At 39.3% G+C, this 17,017-nt stretch overlaps 1 protein-coding gene across 2 annotated transcripts; it reads right to left on the bottom strand.

Moving 5' to 3' along the window:
- Nucleotides 1-412: 412 nt before the first annotated feature.
- Nucleotides 413-16,816, bottom strand: SRP54 (signal recognition particle 54). 2 transcript variants are annotated; one of them, XM_029996232.2, is made up of 16 exons: nucleotides 16,538-16,809; nucleotides 12,865-12,973; nucleotides 11,308-11,399; nucleotides 10,636-10,720; nucleotides 9,581-9,685; nucleotides 8,293-8,359; nucleotides 8,154-8,211; nucleotides 7,290-7,440; nucleotides 6,244-6,392; nucleotides 4,158-4,258; nucleotides 3,951-4,037; nucleotides 3,451-3,524; nucleotides 3,090-3,198; nucleotides 2,133-2,303; nucleotides 1,543-1,638; nucleotides 413-878 (listed from the first exon to the last, which is right to left on the bottom strand). In XM_029996232.2, the coding sequence occupies exons 2-16, from the start codon at nucleotides 12,940-12,942 to the stop codon at nucleotides 787-789; spliced, it is 1,515 nt and encodes a 504-aa protein (XP_029852092.1). In that variant the 5' UTR covers nucleotides 12,943-12,973; nucleotides 16,538-16,809; the 3' UTR covers nucleotides 413-786. The 2 variants fall into 2 exon arrangements, with proteins under 2 accessions (XP_029852092.1, XP_040975858.1); XM_041119924.1 differs by lacking the exon at nucleotides 413-878 and adding an exon at nucleotides 896-1,402 and having other exon boundaries at nucleotides 1,446-1,638; nucleotides 16,538-16,816.
- Between the last annotated feature and the right edge of the window lie 201 nt (nucleotides 16,817-17,017).

Raw genomic sequence — 17,017 nt, forward strand, 5'->3', positions numbered from 1 at the left:
CTGACCCAAAGTAGCCAAAGGGATATTCCATGTGATAGAATGTCATGCTCTGTACATAAACTTGGGGGAGGGGGTGGCTGGGACAGGTGGATCACTGCTCAGGGAGTGGCTGGGCATTGGTCAGCAGGTGGTGAGCAACTGTATTGTGCATCACTTGTCTTTTATTTCTCTCCTTTTTTTGTTATCTTCCTTTTCATTACAATTATTATATTTTATTTCAATTATTAAACTGTTCTTATCTCAACCCATGAGTTTTACTTTTTCCAATTCTCCTCCCCATCCCACCGGGGGGGAGGAGAATTGAAAAACAGCATGGTGCTTAGTTGCCAGCTGGGGTTAAACCACAAGGAAATAATCTCATTACATACTGATAAAGACAGTTATGAAAGAACTGAACAAACAGGCCATTCCCTTGTTTATAACCACTTAAATTTTATTTTACAGTATATTTGTGACATTTTATGTTACTATAACCAAAGATCAGGGTTGTTTACAAATATAATGGCTGCCATTTGATGTAAACAATTAAAAAGTGTCTCTAAATATTAAAATTTTACATCATGATATTGTTTTATTAAATTTAATCACTCTTTGTGCCATCAGGTATTAATGGAGAGGAACTAAATTTAAGCAAAAATAGTTTTCAGAAATTAGATGTAGAAACTGAGAAGCCTGAATAAGATTTCAAAAGACCACTCCCCCCATCACTGTAAAAAGGAAGAAAGCAAATTCTTTCACTGAAGTTGCAAAGAAGAGTCAACCAAGTCCATTTTTATTAAGGCTTCTTTACATATTATTGAATCCCATCATGCCTTTCATATTCCCAGCAGCACCTTGTTGAAACTGTCTCATCATTGACTGCAATCCTGCCATGCCACCTGCAGAAAATAAGCAAGAACACAGATGTGTTAATTAACTCTGAAGCACAGCTTGCCTCTGAGGCCTCATTACAGCACACACACTATTTCAATAATATACAAATGCAAAAGCCCAAGACTGTCAAGCCAGGTTTAAATGGCTATCAAAAATGGACAACTGAGTAATTACAGAAAGGTCTGCAAAACACCAGGCTTAAAGTAGGTTTTAAGATGACCTGTGCGTTAAGATCTAGACAAAAATAACCTTGAAGGAATGACCGTTATCCATTAGTAAGGTTCCAGTATGGAAGTATTTATTTAAAGCTGCTCTTGTCAAATTTAATGATTTGAGGCAAAGCTTAGAAGAGAAGGGAAGGGAAGTTTAGGAATAAATTTGCTTTACCACAGTCAAGCTTCAAGTCATCACTTTACTATTTCATCAGATACCACTCCAATTGCTCATTTTGGGAGCTGAATCCAAACGAAAAGACTAGATTAAGCACTGCTAAGTGCAAAGCATTCACAACATATGGACTAAACTTTCTGATTCTTGTTAGAAAACCTAGAAATACTTAATACTGATATATAACGCACACATTCTCACATCACCTTCCTCACTTCTATATTTCAAAGGCTCCACTGTAATTGCTAGTCCTCTCTTGAAGCTGTAAAAGGCAACACATACCCATATGATGAAGAACTCTTGGATCCATCATCTTTGCCATCTGCTGGTTCAGTTTGGCCAACTGAGATGGGTTTACATTCTTTGACATATCGCCACCTCAAAAAAAAAAAAAAAAAAAAAAGGAAGCAATCATAAGAAAGTGGATTAATGTATGGGGCTAAAAATAAAACAAACCAGAATTTTACCTCCTAATTCCAGATTCAAATCCATTAGAGTCCATGATCAAAAGTTACTACATCAGCCACTTAAAAGTATTTTAAGGATCAACAGTTCCTGTGCCCCACATAACAGACTGAAGTGTCAGTATTGTAGCAGTAAGGAAGTCTACATTGATAAAGCCAAAAATACAGTAGTTTTCACTGCTAAGTTACACATTAGTGTCATGAAGAATAGTGCAGCTCTCACCAGTTACATAAAAGAGCTTTCAAACATCATGAAAATAAGTGAGCTACAACTCACTTTCTCTTCTTCCAATGCCTAACTGACATTTTCACATTTCCTCTGTGTTCACACATCAAGTGACCTCCCTACTGAGTTTAAAAAAAAAAAAAAACGAGAAAAACTTTTTTTTTTTTTTTTTTTTTTTTTACCTTTGAAAAGCCCTTTGATGCCTCCCATCTTTTTCACCATCTGTGCAAACTTAGTGTATTGGGTCAAAAGCTCCTGAACATCTCTGGTAGAAACACCTGAACCTCTTGCTACTCTTTGGATTCTTCCTGGCTGCTTACTGAAAACTTTGGCACCATCTGTACTGTCAAGTTCTGCAATTACAGTGTGGGAAAGAAAAATCCATTCAGTTACTGACATTAAAATCTGTTACAGCTTGTAGCAAATTTGTTCTCATTATTGTCGAGAGTTTAGTTTTGAGCCAGAGAACAAAACCCTAGTTTTAGAAGTGATAATGCAGAATTTTACATAAATAATTGAGATAAAATATTTTAGGGAATAGTACTAAAGAGATGTTATGTTCCTATGTTAATCACCATGATAGAAAATGTCACCTGACTAAATTATGCTCTCAGCATACTTACTTGGTCTTAAGCCCTATTAATGGGGTTAGCACAAGGGTAAGAGCATACTTCTCCTGCAAGAGTTATGGATTAGAAGCAACACACCTTGAATTCCAGAGACCAGGCTATGTCACCATGTAAATTTGAGGATGGGTAGGAAGAAAGACAGCAATGACAGATTAAAGATGAATGTAGCTTTTTAATTTGCAAGTATAGCATTAATAATTAAAGAAGCACACTTACAGTCTGAAAAATACATTAATTTCTAATAGAATGCTTCAAAATCCCACCTACTCTACATAAGATAGAGCAGCAACAAGCAATTGTCAAGGTATGTCTCTAAATATTTAGACTTATTCAGAAAGTCTAAGACACACATACATATCTTTGCCATTTCTAAGAGTTATAAATGCTTCCCATCATTTTCTGTCACTGTAGATGCTGCCTTATATCCAACTTGTTTCCAAAAAGATCTCTGTAAATAAGCTTGTTCAAAAATGGAGGGAAAAAAAAAATAGTGAATGAAATTTGTTTTACCTTGGTCATTCATACTGTCCATTATAGTCATCAGTTTCTTTAGCCTTGCCATTGATTCCTGTTCATTGCCTTTACTCATGAAGTCAGTTCCAAAACCAGGGATCATACCCTTGTTTTAAAAATGGAAAACAAAAGCCATGTCAGAATAGGCAAAGCTAACTTTAGTTTAACAGCCAGAAATATGGACAGCAAGTTTTAGTTCAGTAGTTATGTATGGCAATAGGCAAATCATTTCACCTTTTTGAAAAACATAAAGCACAGACTCTAACACCAGTTTCAATAAAGAGTTTTAAGTTTACAGTATGTTTGTCAAATATAAATGAAAATCTGGTAAAATAAAATTATTTTGGGGATAACTAACCAAGATCTGACTGAATGGTCCCATTTTCATGATGTTTTGGAATTGTTCATACATATCTCTTAACGTAAATTGACCTGAAGTACAACAACAACAAAAAAAAAAAGATTAGCAGAAGTCACACTAGCATTTTGGTCTTACTGTCCTTTCTCAATTATTTTGTATTTACAAGTTAAATACTACACTGCATAGATAAGTAGATACATAAACCTCTTCTCCACTATCAACATGGCTAAACCATTTTAGATGGCACACACTTAAAGAGATATTCTGCAGTTATAGAGAGTTACAATCTGACAGACTTAACACTCAAAAACATAACTCAATTTACTTGCCTGCCACATTTATTAGAGAAAGAATAACCATTCTTCATTGTGCACATGAAACAAGTTACTTGTCTCTAACACATAATACAAATTAACTCAGTGGTCTACATCTGAGAGAACCATGACGTAATCACGGCAGGTAATACACCCACTATTCAGGCCTTGGAAATAACTTACCATGTTTGAGCTTTTCTATGAGTGCTTCATTATCATCCAACTTTAACTCATTTACTTTATCTATCAATCCTTCAATATCACCCATACCTGGGGGAAAAAAAAAAAAAAAAAAAACGAACTCTGAAGTTAGCATTAAAAAAATTACACTTTTACCTTCTATTATCCAATTCAAAGTGTCTTTTAAGTACAGTTGTACATAGTACATACCAAGAAGTTTGCTGATGAAAGGCTGTGTTTTAAAGGGTTCAAAGTCATCTATGTGTTCGCCAGTTCCAATAAAAATAATAGGACTCTTTGTGGCAGCAACTCTGCAATAAAACACATTTTATAAAATGGCCTCCCAAAAACCACCAATCTTTTGTACCACCTATTAACATAATTAGCTAGGCATCATCAACACAATGCATCCTCACTGAAGTATCTTTCTTATTCCTCAAACTATTAATGCAAAAACATCCAGCATTTAGGATGGGTAGCTGGGAGTAACTGACAAGATGTTTCTCTAACTAGAACTCTGTAAAATACAAACTCTGCTTTGAAAAAATCATCAACAGAAATAGAAGTTGCTTATTTTCATTGCTGAGTTTAAGAAACTGAGAGGAAAGAAAGAAAAATAAAGAATCTCCATTTTATCCCAATATTGGGAAGTCAGAAGAGACAAGCTGTCCTGGTTTTGGCTGGGATTGAGTTAATTGTCTTCCTAGTAGCTGGTACAGTGCTATGTTTTGGGTTCAGTATGAGAAGAATGTTGATAACACACTGATGTTTTCAGTTGTTGCTAAGTAATGTTTAGACCAAGTCAAGGATTTTTCAGCTTCTAATGCACAGCCAGCAAGAAGGCTGGAGGGGCACAAGAAGTTGGGAGGGGACACAGCCAGGACAGGTGACCCAAACTGGCCAAAGGGGTATTCCATACCATGTGATGTCATGCCCAGTATATAAGCTGGGGGGAGCTGGCCTGGGAGGGATGGCCGCTCGAGGACTAAGTGGGCATCGGTCAGTGAGTGGTGAGCAATTGCATTGTGCATCACTTGTTTTGTATATTCCAATCCTTTTATTACTATTATTGTCATTTTATTATTGTTATTATCACTATTGGTTTCTTCTTTTCTGTTCTATTAAACTGTTCTTATCTCAACCCATGAGTTTTACTTTTTTTTTTTCCCCGATTCTCTCCCCCATCCCACTGGGTGGGAGGGGAGTGAGTGAGCAGCTGCATGGTGCTTAGTTGCTGGCTGGGGTTAAACCACAACACAAGCATTGATTACTTTTTCTTCAAAGTACCTCCTACAACAGACAGCAATCTCACTTTCAACAAAAAAGCTTAGACATAAGAAAAATCAGAACCTCTTCACCAATCAATCACTGGCACTAGCTTTTAGATAAACTCAGCTTCCAGTCTACAGAAGGTATAGAACAAAACCAGCACAACTAACACATACAAGCACGTGACAACTGGAACAAGCTTTTGGTATTTTCATTTTGCTCTTTAGTTTTCCATCACTACACTATAAATAACAGCAAAATACATTTGCCAGTTTAAGAACTCTAACACTTAAGATCAAAGTCAGACAGTGATTTAGTAAGTTTGTGTCTGTTAACTTTGACTGTTTTGATAAATCATCTCAGCTCCATACAAACTATATCATTGAAATGCAGCTGGAGATTAGTCTGACTGCCATCATGTAAGGCTGAAGATAAAACGTAACATTTTCTAGTCAATAGAGTCTGTCAAGATACAGCACATGGGAAGTCCAATGAGGATGGAATTCGGGAAAGTATGACTGCAGACTAATTTCTTACCAAATTACTGGACACTGGCAATCCAGAAGTTTGATTTGCATTGCAGTTTTAAGGCCATTAGATATGACTAGCTAGAGTTTATCCCCTTTTGGAAAAAAACCTTGTGTATTAAATGAGAAGCAAAACTTTTCAGGCAAGCCGTATCTGTTAAGTCCAAATTTATATTTTTCGGTAAAATCTCCTGGGACGCAAGATGCTGTAAATATAATTGCTTGATGCTGTTTTCAGAAGACAGAAGTCTGACGTGACCATACACACTACTGTACTGGAAGTACATCATAATATCTGATTCTGACTGACGTTAAAACATCAATGGGTGATCCTATCCACCAGAAGTGGGGTAAGAACATAACTGTTACTGACTTAAATCTCAGATTCTATGCGTGTGACAGTGACACTTTCACAGGACAGGTTTCTGCAAGACACCAACACATTTCGTGGTTGTCCATGCATGGCCAGATGTTGGACACTATAACATCACAATACTTACGCACTAAGAGCTCCACCTCCTTTTGCATGTCCATCAAGCTTAGTAACAATAACAGAAGCTACATCTACTTTATCTTTGAAAGCTTTAGCTTGAGCTTCACAAGCTTGGCCAATGGAAGCATCCATCACATAAACAATGTTATCTGGTTGCTGGGAGAAATGAGACACACACAAAATAATAATTTCTTGCTTTCTTAAACAGTGTTTGTGCATTATGTTCAGGAGCAGAACTTACTGCAATAACAGTATATAAAGCAAAAGGGCAACTGTTTTATGAACAGTATTGTCTAAAGACCATTCTAAAACTCTGATGCTGTGTTTCTATATGAAAGACTCATCTACAAAGCAGAATATTAAAATTTAATAGGTTTACAGTTATTACGTACGTTTTGAGTGATTTTAGTCAGTATCTGAGCCAATAAGGTAATTAGTATCTACAAGCAATTAATGGCTAACAACATATTCCATCCAGTTTTACAGTAAGAGCTTTAAGACATCCATTCCTCTGAAAACAAGTTAGCCATTAGTGGGAGTTGTATGGGAAGTGTCATATTGTCATGCAAGACCACAGAATCAAACAAAGAGCCAGACTTTTTAAAGCCATACAAGAAACACCAGCTTCATTTACATATCAAAACTGTTGAAAGTTATCCAATCATCTTCTCTGTTTCAGGGCACTTATTCAGACAATCACAGGAAATTTAGTACACATAGCTACAGGAAACCAGATCAGACTGGTTCTTTTATCTAGTTTCTCAATGCAAAGATCCTGAAAAGGAACAGTTAAAGCAGGAACGGTAGTCTAGTTATGTGCAAGCATCCTTGAATTACAGAGACAAGAATTAAAACTGACACAGAACTATCAAGGACTGATCATCCAGTTCTTGTTTGTTCATATCCATTTGTAATTTCTAATACAATCTAGGAGTTAAAGCACTGACACATTCCAGAGGAGCAAAATCCACACAGAACCTTAGGAGATAAACATAAATTAACTCTAGTCAAATTACTGTAACAGAAGTCATTGTATTTCTTAAAACTACTCACTATGGCATTAGCAACTTGTAACATTTCTTCAAACAAAGAGTCTTCCTGTTTGTGACGTCCACTTGTATCAACAATGATTATTTCAAAGTTTTCATTCTTAAATTTCTCAACACCTTCTGAGGCAATAATTACAGGATCCATTTCTGTATAACTGATCACAAAGAGAAACATCTATATATATGCAATTCTTTGTTCCTAAAGAAACGAATTAAACGTTCATCACTTGACTGTAAACTTCTTAACTGTAAATCTATCTGGATTTCAAGAGGGACTTCCTTGTATGTCAAGCAAAAATTGATTAAAAATATGCCTTCCTAAGCCATTTGCCCTTACTATTCACAGCAAACCGAAGCATAAAGGACTGTCTGTCTCACCTGTTGAAGACTGCACTAAGTTCTACTAGCCCTCCTCTGAAACAAGATTTAACTGAGCACCTAGACAGTACACCCCCAGTGAAGCTTAGGGGAAAGTTATTTACTGTTTTATAGAAGCTATTTTAGGTCCACTGCTGCCCCTACTTGGCAATAAAAATTACAGGTCCAAAAATCATATCCTTTGATCTGTAAAGATACTTCCTGAAAATCTGAACATGTCTGGTAAAGGCCTATAAACTGCTATACACTGAAAGAACATTCAACAGCATTACCCCTGGATGCCTGATCTCTTCTTACACTATGCCTACCTGCTGTGACTGGCAAACAGTATACTGAACTAGGCAGAATTTTCATCTGATCAGAGAAAATATTATAATAAAATCTAAGTAATTAGGCAACACTGAATGGGGCTTAGTGTGAGATGTTCAGTAAGGAACAATACATCGTTGGAGTTGAATCATTCTCCAAACTGATTCTGAAAGATGCTTACCTCCCATAAAAGGGAATTCTTGCTTTTGTGGCGTTCTGCTTTAACTGGTCAAAAGCACCTGTAAGACAGGTATAGTCAAGGGACTATTTAAAAAAAATCTGTAAGAATTAAAGAACCACATCATTAAAGACCATATTACCTGCTCTGTATGTGTCTGCGCATATTAAACATGTCTTCCAACCTTTCCTCTGATAGAAGTATGCTAACTGTGAAAAGAAATCCAAAACAAGTAGTTACACCAAAATCCCACTAGAAAGCATGACACTGTATTACAGCTTATAAGTCACTGAAGTACATACAGAGGACACAAAGTCAAGCCAGCCTTCCTGTAACTGAGATCACTTACTAAGACTGTACAAGTATTAAATGTTAGCCTCTCTGCTACTTAGAAAAGTATGTTATACAAATAATTATTAATGGCAAGATGAAAACAGCTGCTTGACTCTTCTTCTGATTTCAGTTTCCAGAGCTAGGAATGACTACAAATAATTCCAGTTCCCATTCTACTAATTCCTGGATTCTGCTTGCTGTTAATACTGCAGATAGGACTAGTTTTTAGAAACTACCCACAGCAGTAAGTACTTCAATATTGAGTACTGTAACGGCTACAACTTGTACAGCTCTTTCTGTACTTCCAGAGCAAGGACATGTTTTAAAGCAACGGATGGAATCCTTACTCTCTTGTAACAGCTTCACTGGTACAATGCATATTCACGGAACATTTGATTGACCAAAGACAAACTTCCAAAATATAGTTTGCCTACAGAAACACTAGGAAAGTCTTATGAACTCAGAGCAGTGATATATTCAGTATAGCCTATGTGTGAATCTCAGAACCAGACGACTGAAAAAAGCAACAAAGATGCATCAGTCTTTTTTCACAGAGTAATTTTTCCTCCCAACAACCATCATAAATAGGTTAACCATTGATTCAGAGCATTCCTTTTTAGCTGTGAAAATACAAATCCAAATTTCCTCAATGAATTGGGGGCTGGAAGATGTTTCACACCACCCACTCATACTTAACTGAGGTACCTAACACACAGGCCAACTTCCACTGGTTCCTCTAAATAGGTAATGGAATGAGGTAGGTTCCATTCATAGTATTAGTCTTAAACCCAGAAAGCAAAGAATAGAAAGAATCTTTCTTATCCATATACAGTATTGTTTCATCAAGAGTTTAGTTTAAAAAAAACTTGAAGGAAGTCCTACAAGCCATAAATTGCCCCAAAAGAATATTACTTTGGACATTCATCTCATCTCAGAAACCCCTCTACAAAAATATCTCTACATTGTAATCAGTTAGCACTTTCCTACTAATAGAAACAGCACAGATCACAACCAAATCCTACCAAAGGAATCCAATGACCACCACCTCCCCCAAGAAAAAAAAAAAAACCCAGGCAAACAGATTCAGTGCAAGTTACCTTTGAACAGGTCGTTGTTTTACCACTTCCTTGCAAACCAACAAACATTATAATATTCTGTTTTCCTTTGGTAGGTGTCCATGCTTTGACTCCAGGATCTACAAGCTAGAGAACAAAGTATAACGTATGTTGCAGAACCGAATTTTAGAAGCACAGAACAGTCAGCGTCACAGTCATGCTAGGTGCCTGGTTTTATATTCAATGGAGCAAACCAATTTTTGCATATTCTAGTCTTAACTTGGCCTAAATGCTTGCTGATTTACAGTGAACAGCAACAGCCTGTGCAAGATAACTATAGTATATAGCGTTATGCATAATAATTCTGTAACAATAACAGTGTTAATTTCTTTCTAACACCAAGTACCAAAGTCAGGGTGGCCTGTATATACGGCACAAGTATAACAACCACCACAGAAACATAACCTCCACCCCACCATCACTGCTCAAGATGACCTCTTCTGGTGAGAATCCTACAGTACAGAAAACTTTTTAGGGTTGCTGCCTCACTTCTTGAATGAGTAGAAGGTATATACATTCCAGACAGCCATCATATGGGTGGGCACAGGCTACAGAAGAACAAAAAACTATACTGTTAACTGGAAGGAGGACAGAATACTGATACCTAGGTGCTGATTTGAGCAAGGCAGATTAAAGAGAAATGTTGCCATGAACTGCTGGGTTGTTACTTAACACTTTTTCAAAGGCTTGTAAGTAGTTTGAACAAATCTTCATTCGGGCAGCAAAGGCGTGTTTCTGGGACAACCAAAGACAGTCCAGAAGCTAGTAGTACTTCACCCCCTTATTTTGCCTTTAAATTTCAATTGAAGAGTAAGAACAGCTGAACTTGAAGCTTAAATTGAAGTTAATCTGAGAAATGCCCAGGAAGTAGTTTCAATCAGAAGAATATTACTGTTTGCAATAGTAAGAAGCCTTACAACGGAAAACATAACTGCAGGTACCACACAGTAACCGTAAAGCTTGGCTTGCTACTGTACTGCTTCCACAGCCCAGGCTGTACAAGAAAAGTGGCATAATACAGAATTTTGAAGTCCTACCTTAACAAGTTCCTTAAAGACAGCATGCTGAATCATTTTTCTTTTGTTAAGGCCAGATGCCATTTCTTCAAGATCAATTGCAGACCTGAGTTTAGGAAAACCATGAAACACTAGCATAACTTAAAGCATCACTTTAACCTAGTAATGAATGAAGTCTTCGCAACTGGAACAGCACTCTGATTTGCCTTGAGTTTTCAGATAGGACATACTTAAGAAGAGACATGCATTGGACATACTACTTCTGTATGCAGGACAAAAACAGGTTTCTAAAACACTTGCATCTTTCAGACTTGCATCTACTTGAATTACACATCTGAAAATAGCCAAGGTAACAGTACTGGTCATATACACAGATCTATTTATATCCAGCCCAGACCATGTGAAGATGAGGTGTCTAGGAAGTAACAAAGAACTTGTTTATTATACCACTCAACTGATGACAGCAACAGTTTTTTGAAACAAGACTATAACAGCAATAATGGCTGAACTTGACAAGGATTCTTTGCATGGAACTCGTTAGACATCTAGTTCAAACTGTACTTTCCTGTTAAAGGTAAACTAGGTGTGTCTAAGAAAACCATATAAAGTTAGAAGTTAGTTATTCTTCTGTAACCTCAAATTACAACTTTTACAAATATTAGAAGTTAAATGCATTTTGATTATTTCACTTACTTGACATTTTCTCTGAGTTGCTTCACAAGTTTAATATTAACATCAGCTTCCAGTAACGCTGTACATACTTCTTTTAACATAGCATTTAAAACCTTTGGAGTATAAAAGAAAGATGGTTTTACAATAGACAGTATTGACTAGGCCAGTATTAGCTCAAAATAGGAATGCAAAAGTGTATTTATGATATATCCAAGGCTTTTACAAATTAAATGCATGCAGTCCTATCATTACATTGACTGCCACAAAAAAAGTCTATGCATTTGTTCCTATGTAAATGCAATTTAAATTTGAAAGGGTAATACTGCAAAAGAAGGGTCTTCAATCTGTAATACGCACACTATAACAAAGTAACACAGAACACCTCCTATTGCATTAAGGACAACAGCAGCTCATATAGTAGCAAGACTTCCTAAACTTCCCTATGGGTACTCCTTAGAGACAGCTGTAGCAGAAAGCCACAAACAAATCTCTTACACAACACAATCTCTGTAAATAAAAGTATTCCTTAACTGCAAGATGGACACACTACCATCTGCGTTCTCAGCAGAAACTGGGCTGCTGCTCTGGCGTACGCCTTTTAGGCCAACAGGTGCCTCAGGAACCCAGTTTAGTAGTTCTAAGACTTTTCAAAGTGAAAAGTCTTGAACAAAAAGATTTTTTGAAAGTAACATCTGCGTAAATGACCTCATTTGCACAGCTTGAGCTCTTGCAGAAGAAAAGTATCTAATGCTAAAAAAAAATTAATTGGCCTATATTTGATTTAGTTAAGGATTTGTTGTCTCCCAGCTGAAGATTTGTTAAAACCTTTCCTCTATGCACAAGTTCCAACCCTACAACCCTTGATAAGCCTACTTTTTAGTTACTTTAAGCCACGTGCCTGCCTACCTGAAAGGAGTTTCTAGCAATTTGTTTACTCAGAGGCACTTCTAAACCATCACATCATTTAGTTTTCCATCTTGCTTTTCAGTCCATATAACAGAAAACACTTATTTATAATTTCAAACTCTTAATTAAAAAAAGCACAGACTATACCAACTTAAACAGCTTCCAGAACCACACACCGTATTGGTTTGAATATAAAGGCAGTAAACATAACATAATCCTCACATTTCAGACAGCAAAGTTTGCATTGAAAGCTACTTGTTCTTCCACACTTCAGCTTCTAGCAGCCTAGTACACATCGCCATAGTCTAGCTGTGCCCACACACATAAATGTAGTCTCACAGCCTACCTTCCACACAAACTCAGGCACATATTGCTTCTTCCAGCATCACCTCCTCAGAACACTAATCTCCATAAGTACAGCCACCAGGCTCAAGGACCCTTTCACCATGTGACCCACTATGCCTGAGGTGATTACACATGTCTAAATCTGGTTCTAAGTTTTGGCAGTACTATCAGGAGGTTTAAAACCCTAGCTAGAAATTTCACTTGAAGGAAGAAAAGAGCCTCAGGATAACGTCAACCTACTTCAAGCTTCTCATCAGCCTTTGAGAACTTTTTCCCAGAACTCTTGCTTTCTAAATGTAAGTGCCATCACACATGCATACTACATACCTCTTCATTGATAATTGTAGCATTGCTCAGTGAGCGTAGTGCTGAAGTTATTTTTCTTCCAAGATCTGCTAGAACCATTTTGGCGGCTTCAAGTACAACTCAGAAGAATCTGGAAAACAATTAAAAATTAAATTTAAAACTAGCTGAAGCTCTGCCTTCACAAATTAATTATTCCAGTATCTTTTGCGTTAAGAAATCTGCTTTGCATTCCAGAAAGAGCACAAGTTTTACTTTTTTAGAGTTATTTTTAGAAAATATTGGCCTGAAGTTAATTTTAGGCTATCCTGATGGCCTACTTCAAAACAGAGATACCACACTGCAATTAGGAAGCATTTCACTGTCTGGAATATTTGTGCATTGAATTCACCATGAAAGAACAGTCCAGACAGACTTCCAGAAAGAATGCTAACTGCTTTTCATCTTCTTATCAGCAATATGCTACATGACAGAATAAAACCAAGCAGAATAGCCTAAGAAGCTCAGCACCCTGCAAACACAGTATGATCAGAAGCAAAATGTTTTGCTAGCAATATTGAACATTATTTATTGGTTCTACTTCATCTACCTTATGCTAAATCAAACTGAATTTCCCATTTCAGTAACCCTACAAACATACCCACATTTTAATAAGCAAAATTCACGTTGTATTTTTTAATGGCTTTATTGCAAAACCAGACTATTTTTGCTCACTACAGACACAAATCTTACGCATAAGCCTAAAGCATACCACAGCTTACAGTTAGGAAACCATAAAAAGTCAATTTCTGAAGGGTACACACAGTCTAGTCAACATGCTAAACTACTCCACCTCCTATACAAGATGGCAAGATAGTCAGAAGAACACATGGCAGAAACAGCAATCTAAAATTCTGAAAAAGGGCAAACCAAAATTTGTCTAAAGAGCAAAAAATTTGCAACACCATGGTTACTGCTGAAATGCAGCACTTTAGATACTTCTTGTCTTCCAATCTCACAGTTGGTTTCTCGTATCCAACTGAAACTACACTCCCTTGCTGATAGCTGAATTCAGAGTCTCACATTTGAGTCCTTCCTTTCAGAATTGAAAGCAAAGTTCCCAATAACGACAGCCTCCGTAATCAAAGTAGCTCAGAGTTTTCAAGATTTTTGGGACTTCCCCCCCTGCCCCCCCTCAAATCAGTAGAGAAGAAAACAGACATGAAAGGCTGGTCCATTTAGTAAAATGAAGAATGCATCATTAGCTACAACTCTTATTTTAAGAGATAGGGCTCCAGCCTAGGTAAGACAGAAAGAAGCTCATTATATACACACTGAGATTTACTAGCTGCACAGGCCCCAAAAACCAAGGCTTAGAATGTGTTTATAAACAAGTAAAAAGACATATTCCAAAGTAGATAAAATAAGTCACTCATGCAAGCCAACCTCCTGACTGCTTTGCCTAATTGAGAGTTAATATTGTCATGAAGTTGGCAGGTTAAAAACCAAAAAACAACTGCCAGTCCAACCCCTCCAATACTGAGGCCACAACACAGAACAAAGTCTCCAGAAGTTTCAGAAGATGTAGGATAAATGCATTCAGTCTAAGTACAGGCCTCAGGTGTAGCAAATGATGCAAATAAATATATTTACACATTTTAGATTTAACGTACATTGTATGTACACCCAATTCCAACGTGACGTACATTACCATGTACCTCGATATTTCATAAAAAAATTAGTCTCTGCTTCCTAAAGAACTCTGCCTGTAAAATATTTGCAGATCAGTACACTAGAAGATGTGGATGTCCATCTTCTTGCTTTGCTAGAAGAGGACTTCTGCATGACATCTGAAGTGGGAAAACAAGTTTTCCTTACGATGCACACAAGTCACATTCTTGCAGAATAATTCTGAAAAAGCATTATCATCAATATGATCTACCAAAGGGTGTCAGCAGAATAGATGTACAAAATGTTTTTCAAGCTTGTTTCCCATGAAAATCACAACAATGCAAAAAAACATGTTTAAAAATAGCATTGCATCTCAGTAAGCTTTGAGCTGCTAGAACTGCAGCCATGGACAAAACTTAACTAGAACACTTAGATATAAGAGCTAAGAAATTCAATAGGATGACCAACACACAGCTGCCAGGTACATACTCAATATTTAAAATTAGTTTCCAGAGTTACACAGATCTCCAAATACAAAAAGTTAATTATGTCCTAAAAACTGAATGTTTCCACTGTGGAACTCCAAAAGCTTCTTCCAACACCTTTACAATGAGAGTAATGCAAATACTATGCTAAGGGGATGAGTTTAAGCACTTTAATATCAACTGCTTTCTCTGGCACATTAAGGATTTATAAGCCATCAGGATTACTTAGGGACGCCAAGTACAGAAATTAATATAACTTTTCACACACAGTCCATCCAAGCTGCGAGCCACACTACAGACAAAAAGACACATAAGCTGTCCTAGCAGGTAGCCAGCTTGGGTTGGCAGGTAGCCAGATGGGCATTAGCAGTGACTGCACTGCAGAATGTGTATATGCTGCGTTCAGAGCATCTGTAGTTCTGGAAAAGGTTTTTAGCTTTGATGCAGCACTCCACAAATGCACTGAACAGGTTTAAATCTGGCAGGGCCCCACAGTAAACAATCCAGGCTGTATCAAGCAGGCCTCGTGCTGCGCGAGGCCACGAGCTCTACGCAGTCTGAGCTGCCTTCAGCACAAGCAGCCTGGGCACCTCCGCACTGAGCTCCCAGGTCATCGTTCTACTGCACAGACTCCCAAGACCTCTTCACTTGCTGCTGAAAAACAGGGGCAGCAGAAATACTAGGGTTTTTATAAACAGCAGTGAAACAGCTCTGAAGAGACAGACTGCCTACCTATCTAGCATAAACCTCTAGCCAAAATTTGTCTAGCTAAACCAGCAGTACTCTTTAACGCGCAGACTTTTTAAAAGATAACAGTGTTAACAGATAACAGCTGTTTAAACAGCTGTTTTAAAAGGCAATATGCAAAAGGGACATTTACTTAAAGCCTGCATAATCAAGTTACACTACATATATACACACATGGGTTAAGACCCACTGAAAGCCTAACACTATAACTGAAAAAAAGGCCGATTCACAGGTGGAAATAGCTTGGGCTACTGCAGCAACACTCAAAGCCAACTTACTAGTTTCCACCTTCTAAAATTATCTGACAGAGGAACAGGAAGGGACCCCCAGAGCCGCAGCTGAGACTGGCTATCTTGCTTATGGCCTGACACCCTCGTTTTCACAGAAAAGGAAAAAAAGAAAATCGGTGAAGGCATAGCCTTAGATCCATGTCCGGCCCCTACCTTTCCCCCTGTGCCTCCAGAGCTGGCCACAGCCAACGGCCAGGCACCGGGCTGGGCGAGTCCTGTCCCGGTGACGCAGAGAGCCGGGGCTCCCCGAAGAGCCCCAGAGCTCCGCTCCCTCCGAGCCAGGGCAGCGCAGCCACTACTTCGGCTGACCGGAGGCCCCGGCCCGACCCAGCCGCCGCCCCGCGCCCGGGCTGCCAGAGGGCTGACCCGCCGGCCATTCCCCAGGGCCCACAGGGCCCGGGGTACCCGCCCTCCCCGCCGCACCACCGCCGGCGTTGGGCCGAGGGCCCCCGCCTCACCCCGAGAAACCGCCGTCGGTCAGCGGTCCCGCTTGGCGCCGGTCGCGGCGGCAGCCCGAGCACTCACCGGGAGCGCGGCGCGGGGCCTGCGGGCGGAGCCCAGCTCAGCCCGCCGCGGCGAGGCCGCCCAGCACTGCCCACAGCCGCCGCTGGCAACCGCGAAACGCCAACCACCGCCGCTACCCGCCGACCAGGGAAACGTCACCACTCGCCCTCACCCCGCGGGCCCCGGCTCGCTTCCGCTTCCGGGGCGCGCGCGCCCCCTGCCCGGTTAAGGTGGTCCCGGGGAAACGGCCTGCCCGCGCCCGACGGGGCACCGCCGAGAACTGCGCCGCGCCAGCTTAAGGGCGGGGAAAGGGCAGGGCTTCCCCACGGAACGGTGCGCACCGAGCGGTGAGGCGGCACCGGGCACGGCGCCAGCAGCAGGCCCGTCAGCCTGAGCATGCGCGGAGAAGGAGCTCCTAGCGGCCAGACCGGGCGTGCGTGACGGTCCACCGCCGGGCGGTTGCCGCCCTCCCGCATGCGCACCCGGGGCGTCGGTGCGCGC

This window comes from Aquila chrysaetos, chromosome 2 (genome assembly GCF_900496995.4).
Source record: "Aquila chrysaetos chrysaetos chromosome 2, bAquChr1.4, whole genome shotgun sequence".
Taxonomy (NCBI): domain Eukaryota; kingdom Metazoa; phylum Chordata; class Aves; order Accipitriformes; family Accipitridae; genus Aquila; species Aquila chrysaetos.